This window comes from Falco rusticolus, chromosome 2, assembly GCF_015220075.1.
Source record: "Falco rusticolus isolate bFalRus1 chromosome 2, bFalRus1.pri, whole genome shotgun sequence".
NCBI classification, from domain to species: Eukaryota; Metazoa; Chordata; class Aves; order Falconiformes; family Falconidae; genus Falco; species Falco rusticolus.
Window position 1 is genome coordinate 12,613,669 of NC_051188.1, and position 17,250 is coordinate 12,630,918.

General features: G+C 46.5%; 1 protein-coding gene across 1 annotated transcript in view; it reads right to left on the reverse strand.

The window, feature by feature from the left end:
* MAML2 (mastermind like transcriptional coactivator 2) overlaps positions 1-17,250 on the reverse strand; it is a 215,097-nt gene that overhangs the window by 10,516 nt on the left and 187,331 nt on the right. The window contains exon 3 of the mRNA XM_037377502.1: positions 2,495-2,698. Within this exon, the coding sequence (XP_037233399.1) occupies positions 2,495-2,698 (204 nt within the window). The remainder of the gene's footprint in view (positions 1-2,494; positions 2,699-17,250) is intronic.

Here is a 17,250-nt window from a genome sequence, read left to right on the forward strand (position 1 = left end):
TGCTGATTGTATTGTGTTTGAGTCCAGCCTAACTTTCCTTAAACCCACTGAGAGTTTCTTAGCCTCTGAGAACATTGGCCACTGCAGAACAAAGTGTCTTGTGATGTCCACACCATCTTGTTCACCATGCTTATCATCAGACAGAGGGTCCTGATGGTTCCTCATGGCTCCCTCCCTGTCTGTGCAGCTGCGTTTGCTTTCAAAGAAAGCACAGAGACAGGGCAAACACCCAGGTCTAACACAAACACACAGCCAGCCAGGATCAGCTGGGGAGCAACAAGGTCCAGACCTGCAAGGCTGACACCTGCCCCTTGGCTGCATCGATGGTCATCGGCCCATTTCGCTCATGCAGCCCTCTCAGTGTGCACAGATGGCAGAGGATGTCAGCTCATCACCTCCATCCATAGGCATATCCACCCCTCACTCTCTCCTTCCTCCTACACCAGAGTAGCTTCCACAAAAATCAGCAAAACCCTTGCTTTGTCCACCCCCATGTGCCTCTTCACCAAGGATACCAGCAGGACTCATGGCCAAGGTTTAGCAAGAACAGTGCTGGGCTGGTTGGTTTTCATGCCCTGTGAATCACCCCTTCTCTGCTGTAAGCCTGGGTTTTGTGCTGGGTTGGCTGCTAGAATGGCTAACTGGCTCATCAGTGTGAAAAAATCACTCTTGGCTGGCGATGGAAGTCCATCAGAGTAATTTGGGGATCTTCTGCCTGGAAAGAGCATGCAAATGGACCTTCTCATGAAAAATCTGTTTTTTCTTCTGCCAGGAGCACCTTAAAACACTGGGATAAGAGCCTTTCTTGCGGTATTTAGGCATTTCCATAATGCACTCTGCGAGTGAGGGGTCTGATTAAGATTTATAAGGCTCATTTTAACATACCGCTTGACCTGAACCCTTGTGATGAAGAAAGACAAGTTATCTCCCAGGAAATCCCTGCAATACATGTAAAAACTGTAGCAGGTTTTGTGTGTATTTCTGTGCACATGACACAAAAGCAAAGGCGAGCTGATAAAAAAAACCCAACACATTCCATAGAGTGATTTTGATTTCTACTTTATTTATTTTTAAGGAGCTATTTGAGCAATTAACTTTGCATTCTGTTAAAAATTCTGACAGAAAACTGCAGCTTGTAGAGCTGACTTGAAGCTTCAGTTTTCTTCTGCATAAATTAAAAAGTCAACAAATATTTCCCTTATAGGACAAATGAAAACCTTAATTTCAAACTCAAGCTTTCTACTTGTGTTTTTGGAATGGAAATAAGTTTGTAAACAAAAAGATATTCTCTATAAAAAAGTGAATCATTTCTGTTTTGAAAACATCCCCACAAAACCATGAATGTTTTTCCAGTTCTGTGTTGTTCTTTAATTACTGAATGTCATCCACTATATGTCTCTGTATTTCTGAGTCTACATCTTTATAGAGAAAAGAAAATTTTGGATTCGAAATGTCAGGCCAGCATGAATGGGTCTGCCCTGTAGGCTGAGAGATGCAGGTTGAGGTAAATATGCTACAGGCTTGGGGTCTGCTGTCCTTGCAGCCTGGGGGAAGCAAAGCAGGTGGCGGTGCCACTTCCATCCTTCCCCAGCATCCTCCCCGCAGCCCTTCCCTAGCTGCCGCAGAGCACCTGCATTGCCTTCTGCCAGCCTCAAGGACATGCCAAGCTCAGCTCCTCTTCTAGGACTTCTCTCTTCTCTGTGCTCTGGCAAGCAAAACTACCAAGGAACAGTAAATACGAGGATGCAGAGAGCATGTGTTACTGCTCTGGGCAGCTGGGAGTCCCCCCGGCATTGCACTGGCCATGGGTGATGGGACATGAAGCACCTTCAGCTGACTCAGTTCATGCAGTATCAATGGCAATGCCAGTTTAGGGGAACTAACAGTTTCTAGCACTTATCACTGCCAACAACAAATATCCCCCACACCTCATAAAATGACCAGAAACTCCCAGCTGGTCTCTCAGATACCATGGGAGAGAGAAGAACTGGCTACAAATAGCTGAAAATGTGAGCAGAAAAAAAGAGAAAGGAGGGCTTGTATGATCCCAGCCAAGCACACAAACTTGTGTTGAACACTAAAATCAACGTACCCGATCCTTGTTTACACACAGGCAATTTTTACCATGCTGCCTAGGTTGCAGAGCCTGGAAGTCAACTTTCTTCTGTGGCGAAGTAGCATAGCAGTGCACCTTGGCTTATTTTGCAAAGAAAACCACTGGCAATATTCATTTGCCTCAAATTAAGCATGCACTTAGATTATTCTCATAACAAAACCACAGTAGCTTAGATACTTGAGTTATTTCACATCAACTGAAGAAGGTTTTGAAAGGGCTTAGCAAAGTGCTGAAAAATACGAAGCACACTCTAGAAGCTCTAGGCATTGCCAAAATGACCTCCAAGTTTTGAGGGCTTGCTTTCTCCTGTCTTAGCTTTCTTTTCTATTGTTTCTGTGATAATCTTTTCCATGTAAAATAAGGAATTGGAAAACTTACGGCTTCTGCCAACATCTGCTGCTGTAGAAGGAGTTGTTTTTGCTCCATCATTTGCCGTTGCAGAGCCTGTTTCTTTTCCATCAGTTGCTGATTCAACATTGATTGCTGGGATGAGTTCATGTAACCACTTCCAGTGTTTGGATTTGAGCAAGAACTGGAGCTTGGAGTGGGGCCAGCTCCCTGGCCTACCACAGAGTGTTGATCCTGAAACAGAAGAAATGGCTTGTGAAGGATGAAAAAAATAACAAGCATCAAGAAAAGGAAATAATCCTTTTTATGCAATTAGCTCAAGTACAGGACACAGCCCACAGGCTCTCAGGACAAGTGACCGATACAAAGGGTTTGACAAAGTACGAAGGGGATTGAGTAACTTCATCACTCATAGAAGACTCTGAAAATGTGCCAGGTGGTTCCAGTGGAAAACCTCAATGTTGTACCAGGAGCTTGGGAAATGTTAACAGAAGTAATGGAGCCGTCCTGGGGATCTTTCAGGAAACTTGCATTGGGCCATATGGCAGTTGGTTTGACCACAAGGGAACAAACTCGGCATCTGCTGGTTCCTACCATCTGGTGAGCAGCAGTGAGAAGTTACAGACTCATTGCTAGAAGTGGCATCTATTCTCAGAAAATACAGAGGTGGTAAGTCGTTACTTTGCAATGGGGTGAATGCTGCTGACTACATTCGTCCCGTCACCTCCCTGACAAGAGCAACCTCTGTGAGATTGCAAATTGACTCCCATTAGTGGCAGGATTAAATAGGCTTAGAGTTTATCAAATGGTAAACCAAAGATGCAACTGGACAGCACTTTGAAGAGCGCTTTAGGGTCTCCCTGGTCTCTGTGACGGATCTAGATCCGCTTCCTCTTCCCTGTGTGCAGCTTCATGAGGAAGCTGATGGCAACAAGCCTTCTCAGAAGGCCAGGGGAAGGCACGTGGGGACTCAAACCATGCACATACAGCATGAGAACGAACATGGGATGACAATACGCTGCTTGTCTTCTTTTAGCCATGGTTTCCCTTGGCAGCAATATGTTTCCTGTCTACTTGCTCCACCAGTGTTTGACCAAATGTAGGAAACAGCTTTCTCAGTCCACACGCAAAAATACTCAGCCTACGGTGGATCACTTGACAGTCAGGTATTCCTCAGCCGCCCAGCTACAAAGAAAATAGGATACATTGGAGAGGTCACAACAGCCGTGAGAAACATCAGTTCTCTGACTTGACTTTGTTGCAATTCACCATAGGAACTAAACCACGTAATTCTGTGTAACCTAATACGCAGCAGCATTTTTACCCCACAACACAAGAATCCACAGCTGGAGTCTGATGCTCCCTGTTACGCAGCAGTTCTCTCAATACTGAGGTGCAATGCCAGGGTCTGACCTACTATGTAGGTAAAGCTCTGCTCCGTGGCCATTGCCTCCCATGGCATCCAGGGAAATTCAGACAGACCAACAGCACAACAAGGACTGGCCTGGCGTAGCCTACCCATACCCTGAAGACCACGGAGCACTGATGCTTATCGCCTTGCAGTCGCCAGGAAAGCTCATTTCTGTGCCTTAGCTTTTGCACACACACTAGACTAATCCAACTTATCTTTCTACCATCTGGCATGGAAGAAACATAGTGATTGTTATGGGTATTTCTATTTTAAAATAATTCCATGGCTTTTAGATGGGACCACACGAGTGCATAGCTAGCTAGCTACAGTATTTGATGACTGTTACTGAAATAAAACCCATGACTTTCTTCTGGAGCCACCTGCAGCCCCCAAGGCAGTGTTACAAACCCACCCTTCAAAATTTATTGAGCTCTTACACAATTATATCCCGCACACTTTCTTTCAGTTCCAGAAGGAATCCAGGATTGCTCGGCACTGCCACATTTTTCAGCCCTTATGTTAGCTGCAAGATAGAAAATACCTCCTCTCAACAGACCTTCTTGCCAAGTTGTTGCGCAAACTTTTTTGTCTTTCTTAAAATATTTTGAAAAGAAAAATATGTTCCAATAAATTGGCTTTGACTTCTATATTCAAATGACAACTCTAGCTTGAACCCAGCCACATGTTACATCCATTAATAGAATTCATCTGTTATGTTTTTGCACAGATAATGCAGGCTCCCCCAAATGTGCTTTCATAGTTCTGCGTAAATAAAAACACAACAAAGCCCAACTTTTTCTCTCCCTCATCCCCTGCCAGCCTGTATAAGCTGTGGGGAGGGATTTTGTTGTAAGATAAACTGTGTAGGGTCCATTCACGGTACCTATCAAAGAAAGCTCTTCTGTAAAAGCAATTGACACAAAACACCAGCTGCTTGGCAAACAGGCCCTGAGAAAAGAGTATAAATCACCAACTTGGAGCCAGTTTGGTTTTTTTTTTTTGCATTTGGTCCTTTCTCTGCTGTTCACGAAATGTCCATGTAAGCCTATGAATCTACGATGTGCTACTTCTTCTGCCTGCTGATCTTCCATCGTCAGTGATGCGATGGCAGAAGGAAGAACAGTTGCCTAATAAATCAGGGGATTAGCTGAGCAGCAGTTTGACCCTTCACGAACCACTGCTATTGAGCCTTACTCTCGTCCCACGCTTGCACCACTGCAGATCAGAAGACAGAAGGGCTACACCACTGCCAGGGATGTGGGGCTTTGCCCCTGCGCTTGGACAATATGTGCTTTCCCGCATCCCTGCCCAGGAATGGCAGGTTTGGGTTGGAGCTACCCTGCTTCCATTGAACTGTTTCATCCTGATGTAAGCCTGGCTTTACTGCAGCAGCTTTACTATGACTCCAAACATCTAAAACTGCTGGTGGCCTTCTGAACTTCATTCCTCACTTCCCATGCCTGCAGTTTATGCATTTTAGCTTTAGCAACCCCTGACCGAAGAAAGCCCAGAGTGGGAAAGGCATGTCCCCTTGCGAGGGGCAGCAAGGGGTGGAGGCAGGCTACAGGGGCAGCCCAGCAACCCTCCAGCTGGTGCTTGCCTGCACCGTGACACCATGCTGTTTCCTTGCACGGGGAAAGTAACCTGCTCTTGACTTTGCCTCCAAGAAGGTGACGTGACCGCGAGCATGTCCCTGCAGCCAGCTGGGTGTCAGGGTTGGGCTGGAAGCATCACACCTCTACAGGTGTTCTTCTGGGGTTGCCCCCAACTCCCGCTCCACTTGCTGACACCACTTGTGCATGCCACACGCCCCCAGCTCTGCAGATGAGCTGCAGCCCTTGCAGGGCCGTTCCCAGTGCCAGCTGGGGCCGGGGCAGCAGCCAAGGGCTGAGCGAGAGTTTACCAAGCACCACAAGCCCCCACCTGCTCTGCTGGTGCTGAAACCCCAGCACAGTGATGCTCTAGGTGCAAAGAAGGTGCATTGCACCCTATTCTCTGATGTTACAATGAGATATAAAACCTACAAAGAGCAGAAAGAGAGGCAGAGACAGTGAAAGCTCCTCAGAGCTGGCAGCACAACTGGGGTTTTGTTCATAAGCATCACAAATTAGCAGTAAAGCAAAACATTTAAGATTGAGTTTGCCTTTCACTATCGCTGCTGCAGCTGACTTGTGTTCACACAAATGAAGGGAGGTTTTGACTTCTAACACAGATACAGACTTTCTGAAATAGACTTTTCTTTTTTCCTCTCCCTTTTCCTTTCTTTTCCTTTCCTCTTTCCTTCCTTTTCCCCTTCCCCTTTCCTTCAGACCCTTCCAGTGAGTTTGGGTCTGGCTGGATATCACCTCTGCTGCCCCTTTTGGGGCCATTCCCCATGCTTTCACTGAGGAGTACTGCAGGTTGCCTCACCTTGGTCTTCTGCTCACGGTGCAGGACAAGCTTGTCAAGCGTCTGTCCTGCCTGTGCCCTGCCAGTTCTGGCAGCTCACACCAGCGAACCCCTGCCCAGCATCTCCTGGGCTTGTGCAGCTCACTGCTGCAGGCTTTCTCCCATGCCAGGACTGGTTGCATTGCTGCTTAAATCTCTGACACCAAATGCTGCTCTCCAGGCTAAGCCCACAGCAAGGAGCTGCGGGCAATGCTGGGCATCCGCCCCTCCCTCCCTGACCCCACAGCACGCAGGCTCCTTCCACGCCACTCTGAAGAGGCTCCTTCATGGACCTCAAAGAGGTGGATGAAAAGCTCCACAGAAATGCAAAACATTGCTGCATTTACCAGGGAGAGAAGGGGATTTTCCTTATCACTGCTTTTGTATTGAGCAGTAACAGCAGTGTGTGGCTGGAGAGGGATTTCTGTAAGGCAGAGAGCTGGCAGGGGCCTGTGCATCTGGGACGAAGTACCCCTTTCTCCCTTTCTCCTCTTCTCTTCTCTCCCTTTCTCTCCAAAGCTTGTCAGGAGCCCTTGAAAGCCTTTTGCAAGTTGCATTTCTGCATTCCTAGTTCAGAAGTGGTTCAGGGACAGTTGGGTGGAAAAGGATGGGCAAACCTTTTGCCTCTTTCTCCTGGAAATGCCTTGAATTGATGAATTATTTTGGTGGGACAGAAGGGAAACAATAGTTAATTTTTTATTAAACCACAACACCCTCGGAGGTTGTTTGCTTCCCAGCTGGGAGAGCTGGCATCTGTGTCACAGCATGGGCTTCTGCTTCTTGCAGATTTACCCTCAAAAGCGGGGGGTGAATTTTTTCTGCCTTTCTGTTCCTCTGTGGGGCAGCTCATTCTGTGCCCAGTGCAAGGCTGGGAGTCACAGCGCTGACTTTTTCTCTCCTTAGAAACAAAGAGTTAAAGGAAAAGAAAGAAAAGGCTTCAGATCCATTCATGGAAGCCCGCTCAGTGGCAGATGCCTGCTTTTCCAAAAGCTGCTTGCAGGGGAAGAGCTCTGCAAAGTTCTGTTCATTTGGTGACCAAACTTACGCATGATGTTCCCACTCTGAACAGTTTGATTCAGTTGTGTTAATTGGCATCACAGGCTACTTAAAGTGAGGATGGTGGAGATTGAGGCACCTCTGTGGATTTCTTCAGGGACCAGTGGCTGACCACCTGACACTATGAACTTCTCAAGGGCATTATGCTTTGGCTGCAAACTGCCCTGGATACCAGGAACTTGGAGGAGGAGGAGGAGGAGGAGGAGGAGGAGAAAGAGAACTCCAGAAATGGCTCAGTGAAGTCCTGCAACACTGTTCAGGGTGGTGCAAGGCTGGTGGCAAAGCCCAGACCCGCTGTGACCCCCTGGTCTGAACCTCCACTCCCTCAGCTGTCATGCTCCTTTCCACAGCCAGAAACTGAGGTTCCCCAGCAGCCCTCAGGGCCAAGCACCGGGCGAGTACCAGGCTTAGCGAGAAGAACCGATCTCACTCGTGCAACTTTAGGAAGCCAATCACAGTATGCTTCATCGAGTTGGTCTTAGCACCTGCTAGCCTCCTTCTGAGCCACCTCTTTTCTGCTACATCTAATGCAAAAAGAATCCCCCCTTCCTGCTAAACACTGGGGTTTCCATGGATATCTGAACTTCATGCACTGCCTGCTTGTGTCCTTGCCTCAGATGAGAAAACAAAACTGCAGCAGGACCATGGCAGAGTGCCTGTTGAGTATGAACTCTTTTAGCTATAGTGAAAGAGCTGAAGAGTTTTCTTATTTTTAGAAATAACTCCCACTCTTGACTGGAGCGTAGAGGGATGCTTTCTGCGCCAGCGTACACTGTGAGAGGTCCAAGTAGTTCCTGAGGTTACGCTGACCTGCAACAGCTGAAGATCTGATCTACATATCAGGGCTGGAAATAACATAGGCCGGGCAGAAACACAGACAGCCCGATTCTTCCTTGCCTTATTGCTTGTTCAGCACAACGGTGGGAGAAAACAGCATTTTCATGAGCATTTTAAACTCATCCAACCTTTTTTCGTATCTGGAACATACAGCATAAAAGTGAGACTCCTCTAAGTTTAGGTCTCTGACCAAAAACTTAGATCAGATTCTCTCTAAATTGCTTGCTGGGGCTCTTCCTTCACTGTGCTGAGGGACGGGGCTCTAGATGCCCCAGATTAGATCATAGGAACATTCCCTTATATTCCTCATTTTAGATGCTTCTAGTCACACTTGAGAAAGATGCCTGGAAGAATAAGCATGAGCACCCCTTGATCTGCCAAGTGGATCACTTTCTAAGGGTACAGAGACCTAAAAGCCTCTCAAGTTAATCATGCAGAAGACACTTACAGGTTGAATTTCTCCTAACAACCTGCCAGAGAATAGTTTCATGCATTCCAGCAAGATTGCTTTCATGTGTATAAACAGCATTTGAAAAACCTGAATATTGCAAGATCCCAGGACCTGGTTTTGCTGTGTCTGATGCCCAGAGATACAGCTGGCTGAAGACTGCAAAATACTTCCCTTCAGTGATTTTGTAGAGTGCTTATAAGAAGTTGGTTCATCCACATTGGACCATCTTCTGTGTTTGTCTCCTGTGGACATCTGAGCTCTCAGGACAAAAATTTCAGGGCCAGCCATGTTTCCGAGGCACATACACAAGGAATCACAGACACTAGCATTTGCAATTTCACAAGTCCAGGCTGTCTGCCAGAAATACTTGTGCCTTCATCCAGCCAGCGAAAAGAAGCAAATGCTGTGTCACTCCTCCAACAAACCGAGCGATGGAGCTTGAAGAGGAAACGTGGATTAATCGCTTCAGATACTACAAAACTGGAAACGACCATGACAGTAGGAAGCACATACCTGATTTCTGCAGCCTCATGGGTGTGAGTCACCCATTGGAGTGATAGATTTGGGTATCAAGTGATGCAGCAGATACTCAGCATGCAGAGGAATAAGTATTTCAGCACAGCCAACTGCTGCAGCTTTCACTAGGAGAGCAAGGGAGGCCAAGCTTTTTAAAAGGCCGTTTTTTGGACACGCTGAAATAGGTGGACCCCAGAACTATTTTCAGAAATAGACAGCTCTCCTGCTACTCAGTGTTGCAAAAGTTCATACAGAAGAATAGCGAAAAAGGACACTGCACAATCTCCTAGGTGAAAATGGGTGATCAGATACTTCAGAGGAGCCAATCCCCACATTGGTGAGAAACCACATAGATCGTTTGTTATTTGTGCAGTTCTCAATAGAAACCTTTCATAGCACTTTGTCTTTTCAGCACCAACAAGGAAGCTCCTCGCTCCTGAGATTCTTGTGAACTGATTTTCAGCTGTTAAAAGATTTATTTCCAGCCTTGCCGGAAAGCTGCATAGCCCTAGAGCCACTAGTAGGCACTCATAACATTCCTACCCCAAGTCCTTAAACTTGGGCAAAGTGGGAGCTGCATCTTGCAGGGTCCAAGGCTCAGCTTCAGCACTTGCACAATCACATAGCAACAGACCCAGGAACAGTTCCTCATTACCAGCCTTGTCCGACAATCAAGTCTTTAACGAGAACAAAGGGTGACAGTGATTAATCATTAAGACATTTCTTGTTCCTTGCTGCACGTGTTGGAGGCAGCCTCCTGCCGAGGCAGTCTGGCAGATTTCCTGTCTGCGCTATACCAGGGCCCGGGTCCGGACACGCAGAGATGTCTTTTCCTAAAGCCAAGCGTACAGATGAACGTCTTGTCTCTGTTTCTGAGCACGGCAAATTCGGAACGCATGTGCATTCTGCAAAAATAATAAACCCTCAGCTGTACATCTGATTGCTGGATATTCAGGCGAAAAGACCTAAAGGGGATTTGTTCACGTCAGAATTTTTCCCAGAGATTTCAAGGATGGATTATTAGTATTTTACCACGTGCACTGTGATGAACTTTTAATGTGATCTTCTGGCATAACGTATATATGAAAGTATCCATTTTTGAAAGATTTTGTTTATTTGTAATGAAAATAACATGCACGTGTTGAAAGTTCAACAGAGGAGGTTATTGTGAAATGTCTGCATCAGAACAGGAATGTTGGCTCCATCGAAGTTAATGGCAAAACTCCAGCTGACTTCAACAGGACTAGAATTTCCTCCCAGGTCTCCATCCAGCCACAGGGGCACAGGGGCACTCTTGGCTTGGAGTGACCTCAGCTTACACCTCCTGCACACGATACTTACCTGGTTAAGACAGACACCAGCAAAAAGCCTCCACTAATATACCTGGGCAAAAAACTATCCTGAGGTCTCTATGGAGCTCTGGCTTTAAATGCCTCATGCGCTCAAACTGATGAAGACTCCTGTCGGGTTTTTGACAAGATCAGACACATAATGAGTTGTTCTACTTCAGCATTACCATTTGCAATGGCTGTAATATGCAATATCCACATTGCAACAAGCCAAGCCCTTTAGTTTATCATCACAAAATTGCAGGAAACCAAAATAGAGAGGTTTAAGAAACTGCCACTCCTCAGCTAGAACAAGAGCTGGTGTGAATGGACCTGTTTTGCCTGGTACTTCAGGACAAGGTACGTGCATGCTTGCAGGCTCTGTGCCTCCGCTAAGGAGTGGTAATTTGCAGCTTAGACAGTGAAAACTTCCTAAACTGATTGAATAAGACATTTGTGATTATCTGTCTGTATCTTTAGTGTGGGCACATATTATCTGTGTGTATGTATAACTTATTCATCTAAATGTTCTTGTCTCATGGTTGTATGGTTATTATCTTTCCCCAAAATTATCTAACCTGAGGGTGATACAGAGCATGGAAAATTTCAGCCCACTTAGAAAAACTATAAGCAATTGAAATCAGGGTGTTGTAAGAGGAAGCACTGGGTGAATTCAGTAATAGGTGGCACTCTCACATGTGCATGCTTATATTTAAATGTCCAGTTCACAAAGCAGTGCTAAAAATGACACTGAAGTCTTACATATAACAGGCTTACATATAACATGTCTTTTTTGGCATGTCATCCTCATACCTTATTCTCACGTCTCCTCCCCTGAGGCAGCTCTGACAGTCCCACTAACCCAAGGGCATATATACCTGGGCACCATACAGGGGAGTGTGGTCCAGAGGTCCCAGAGCTTGTGGAGACCTGCACTGCTATGATCACATGGAACACTGCCAAGTGAACTAGCTAAGTGTGGAATATATATTCGCAAAGGCCGCTATTTGGTCGCAAAGATAAACCATGCTGAGGGACATTTAGCTCAGGAGGATGCTGCATGAATGCAGCCGTCTTCCAGACCCGAACCCACCTGGTATTGTCACTGTAAGATCAGGTCAACACTGCTGCCGTGCTTGCAAAACTATTACTTTCTAACAGATCTGATGGAAGTAGAATAAAAGAGTCTGTGCATTTTATTCTTGATCATAAATACTAATGTGAAATTCTATAGGAAATTACTGTAATTTTTTATCCTCTTGATTTCCAGGCTATTTTCTAGTTTCCTCAGCTTTTCCTACTGGCATTTATCTAGGTTTTCTTTGCACCTTCCATATCCCTCCTCATATAGGTTTCACCATCTCTGTTATTTGTCTGTAGTTTAAACACACACCAAAAAAAAAAAAGGATGATGACACAATGTGAAAATTTTCCTTAAGCAATAAACCAAAGCAAAGACCATAAAAAGCCATTTTTTTCTGCAGGAGGGTGTGAGGGAGCAGGCAACCTGAACAAAATATTTAATGAAGAAAGAACAAATAATTAAACACAAAGAAAACAACAACAACAGAAAAACCACATCACTGGGACCAAACACTTGAATACAAATAGGCACAACATGGGTGACATGACTGTCAGAGACACATATTAAGATCAAAGCCCTCCTGCTGAGAATACACAGCAAGAACATGAGCATCCTTAAACCAGAGTCTTCTGGGATCCGCTTTCTAAACCAATAGCTCTAAACTCTGCAAGACAATGCCTAATACTGAAAAGCAACATGTGAAGAATGTCTCTGACATGCATCACCATGCACTCACTAAAGCCTCAGGTGGGACATGTGATGGGACTGGATCTCTGTGTTCCAAGTTACCTGACCTGGGACAATGACTGATGTTAACTAAGATCAGCATTTGGGGCTGGGGGCCAAGCGTCACTGGGCACAGAAAGGGTTGAGGGGGGACAACAAATAATTTCCCCACCGTGACAGCCCGCGGCACTGGTGCAAGTGCACAATGCAGGGTTCAACACAGCAGATATGACTGCCCATCTACTCGGTTTCAAGTGAGTCCCTAACACACGACACCAACTGCAGTCTTCCCTCTTCTTGCCAAAGGGCCTTCTCCTTCCTTTGTAATGATCCCTGTCTTAGTTATAAACCAAGTTAATCTATATGGGTGTTAATTTGTAGCAATTGACATCAACCTTAGGCTTCTGCCATCCCCTCTCGCTCTTTTGATGAGTATGATAAAATGGTGCCAGTGGCTGCAGCAGCCTGAGTGTTTGACAAATCTACCTATTCTTCATCTGTCTGTGCCAACAGCAGTTTCCCTAAAATGTGAAAATACCAGGTTTCCGAAAGAGCACTCCTGGGATTTGCCTCATTTTTCACTATGAACTCAAGATGTAGAAAGCAATGTGATCCTACCAGGTATCACAGCAGCTCTGAACACATCTGCTGTGGGTCAGGTGAAGAGTAAAGCCAGGACCCTGAATTTCAGGAAAGCCAACTTCCAGCTCTTCAAGGAGCTAGTCAATAGGATCCCCTTGGAAACTGCCTCCGGGACAAGGGAGCCGAACAGAGCTGGCAGATCTTTAAGGACACTTTCCATAAAGCACAAGAGCTCTCGATCCCCAGGCACAAGAAATCAGGAAAGGAAGGCAAAAGACGGGCATGGCTGAGTGGAGACCTGCTGGTCAAACCAAAGGGCAAGAAGGAAACGCACAGGCGGTGGAAGAGGGACAGGCAGCTGGGAAGGGCACAGGGATGCTGCCCGGTTCTGCAGGGAGGGGGTCAGGAAGGCCAAGGCGTGGCTGGAGCTGAACTTGGCAAGGGACCAAAGAGTAAGAACGGCTTCTACCGGTATGTCAGCCAGAAAAGGAAGGTCAGAGGAAGCACCCCCCCCGTGATGAACATGAATGGCAAACTGGTTACAAGGGATGAGGAGAAGGCTGAGGCACTCAAAAACTTCTTTGCCTCAGCCTTCGCTGGCAGCCTCTCTTCCCACACCTCTCGAGTGGAGGGACTGCAAGACAGGGACTGGGGCACCAAAGTCCCTCCCACTGTAAGAGAAGATAAGGTTTGTGACCACCTGAGGAACCTGAACATACATACTATGGGACCTGACGAGAGGCATCCCAGAGTCCTGAGGGAACTGGCTGATGCCATTGCCAAGCCCCCGCCATGATGTTTGAAAAGCCACGGCAGTCAGGTGAAGTCCCTGGAGACTGGACAAAGGGAACATTGTACCCATTTTTTAAAAGGGTGGAAAGGAGGGCCCTGGGAACTACCAACCTTCAGCCTCACCTCTGTGCCTGGGAAGATCATGGAACAGATCCTCCTAGAAGCTGTGCTAAGGCACATGGGGGACAGGGAGGTGATTTGAGACGGCCAGCATGGCTTCACCAAGGGCAAGTCCTGCCTGACCAACCTAGTGGCCTTCTGTGATGGAGTGACTACGTCAATGGACAAGGGAAGAGCTACAGATGTCATCTATCCGGACTTCTGTAAGGCCTTTGACACAGACCCCCACAACATCCTTCTCTCTAAATTGGAGAGACATGGATTTGATGGGTGGACTGTTCAGTGGAAGAGGAATTGGTTGGATGGTCACATCCAGAGGGTAGCGGTCAGCGGCTCAGTATCCAGGTGGAGATCAGTGACAAGTGGTGTCCCTCAGGGGCCCATACTGGGACCAGCACTGTTTAATGTCTTCATCAATGACACAGACAGTGGGTTAGAGTGCACCCTCAGCAGGTTTGCAAACACCAAGCTGAGTGGTGCAGTTGACACACTTGAGGAATGGGATGGCATCCAGAGGGACCCGGACAAGCTCCAGAAGTGGGCCTACATGAACCTCATGATGTTCAACAAGGCCAAGTGCAAGGTCCTGCACCTGGGTCAGGGCAGCCCTGGTATCAATACAGGCTGGGGGATGAAGGGATGGAGAGCAACACTGCTGAGAAGGAATTGGGGGTGTTGGGGTACCAGTAGATGAAAAGCTAGACATGAGCCAGAAATGTGTGCTTGTGGCCCAGAAAGCCATCTGTATCTTGATTTGGTTAAATCAAAAGCAGTGTGGCCAGCAGGTCAAAGGAGGTGATTCTCCCCCTCTGCTCTGCTCTGGTGAGACCCCACCTGCAGCGCTGCTTTCAGCTCTGGGGTCCTCAGTACAGGAGAAAAATGGACCTGTTGGAGCAGGTCCGGAGGAGAGCCACAAAGATGGTCAGAGGCTGGAGCAGCTCTCCTGTAAGGAAAGGCTGAGAGAGTTGGTGTTCAGCCTGGAGAAGAGAAGGCTCCAGGGAGACCTTATTGTGGCCTTTCAATACATAAAAGGGTGTTTATAAGAAAGATGGTGACAAATATTTCAGTAGGGCAAGCTGCGATATGGCAAGGGGTAAGAGAGTAGATTGAGACTAGATAAAGGGAAGAATTTTTTTATGATGAAGGTGGTGAAACGCTGGCACAGGTTGCCTAGAGAGGTGGTAGGTGCCCCATCCCTGGAAATGTTCAAGGTCAGGCTGGATGGCGCTCTGAGCAACCTGTTCTGGTTGAAGATGTCCCTGCTCATTGCAGGGGAGTTGGGCTACATGACCTTTAAAGGTCCCTTCTGACCCAAACTATTCTATGATTTTATAATTCTTCTCTGGGGGGTGACAGGGTTAAATAGAGTTTACCCACTTCTGCTTTCAGCCCTTCAGAGTTAGCTCTTTGCCTTGCCAGGTTCCCCATCATGGGAGTTTATCTGCTGTCTTACTTCCCCTCTGGTAGCATTACTGGACGTGGCAATGCCACATGGTAGTTACTTTTTTTATCTGGCTTCAGAAAAACAGAGGTTAATCAAAGGTAACAGAGGGCCACTACCAGTGTAAAATGGCACAGGCCCTGCAAGGAGAGCCTAGCATCTCACCAAGCTCAAAGAAAGGTGCAACAGTATTTGCATGTATTGGGTTGTTTGTTCTTTATCTCCAACCTTTAGAAAGCTGAGATGGAGCCAGCTACAGAGGTCAGAATAGCTTGATCCACTGGGGACTAGTCCTGCCTTGGACAGCATGCCTGAGAGGAATTATCTCAGGAAAGGCTTCCTTAAATCAGATGAAGTCAAAAAAATTATACTTCTGGCATTTATTTAAGCTATTTATTGCCCAAATCTTGCAGCGTGGGAAAGAATAACAGACTATTGAGGGCCTGCCGTATGCCAGCTATCAGATAACGTGTGACTCTCGAGAATGGGAAGGGTGGTGCCAACAAAAACCTTGAACTTCTTCCGCTCATTTTGCATTATTCTTGTGCAAGAGCAGTGAAAACCTGTTTTGCATCCCTGCTTTTAAGCAGACCTACTGACGTATGACAAAGAACAGGTGGACAGAGTATCACTGTCATGTTTTCTTTCTCTGGGCAGGGGAAAGCACAAATGCAATTGTCTATGTCTACAAATCATCCTCGAATTATGCTGTGGCATTTCCACATTTGGGAAATAGCAAAGGTCAGTACCTCGCAGTGCAAGGAAGAGGGGTCTCTGGTCAGCCTGTTAACTCATGCTGTCTCCCCTGCCAGACAAGCCCTGGGCTTTGCTGGGGGGGGCCCAGTGTTGTCTTCTGGCAAGGCCTTTGAGGAGGCATCGGGGAGATTCAAGTTCTGCCCCCATCTTCACATGGAGGTGGGACTTGGTCCATGGCTTGAAGAGTGAGCAGGCCTCTCTCTTTTCTCTCATCCTTTTGTCTAACATGAGTTCTTCATTAAGTTACCGTGAGTGCTAGTGAGCACATCTTAGCAGCAACAGGTTCTCTTTTCTGCTGCTAAACGCTGTGGCTAAATGTTTTGTTTCAGTATTCTGTGCTCCTGCTATCCTGTCCGCAGAGGTCCTTGGGTCCTTGTTTCATGTGTCAGCGCAAATGCAGAGGAAGGAAACTTCACTGTGAACTTTGCTTTCTTGAATGTTTATCCTGGCTTTGGCTGTCACTCAGCCTCTAATGCCCATGGGGAGGAATTATTTCAGCACCCTCCCCACTGCCGCTGTGTTCCCTACTCCAGCCCTTTCCTCCTCAGTCTCACAACACATACTGAAAATATGTAAATAATATTATCTTTAGAAGCATTTAATATCGAAATCCTTTGTCAACATTACATTGCTCAACTTTTCTCCAACAATTTGGAGAGCTTGAATACAATCCATAAACAAGACAGCAAGCAGCCTTGAGAATGAAGGTATTCAGCAGCCTGATGGACACAGCTACACAATTTAATAAACACATAAACTAAGAAAGGATTCAACTTATTGCGGTCAGGCTTTTCAGGGGACAGAGTATATCCTTCTTACTGTCTGGTGGCACAGTTGGGGTGATAAAAGTCCAGGAAGCAACCTTTCATAGGCATCTGCAATGCCTGTTGAGATGTGTTGGACCAGACAGCACAGACAAAACACTGAAGTACAAATACCCAGCTGAGGACTTAACTGTGCTTGCAGGGAGAGAAAGCAAAAGGAGAAACCAGCTGAACTAAATGAGCTACATGGAGTTGTACTACATTCTATAAATACTTGTTGGACAGCACAGAGGTAAAAAAAGGAATTGGCTTGGTTTGATCTGGCTTGGCCTGTAGAGGTCATCCCTTCACAGCCCTGACAGTTGGACAACAGTACAGGACGAGAGAGAAGTGTTCGCTTATTGCAAGCTTGCATTATTTTGGATTTTAGATATTCTAAACCTGTGTATTTGCTCTACTGAAAAAAATATCTTAATCTGTGACATCCTTCTCCCT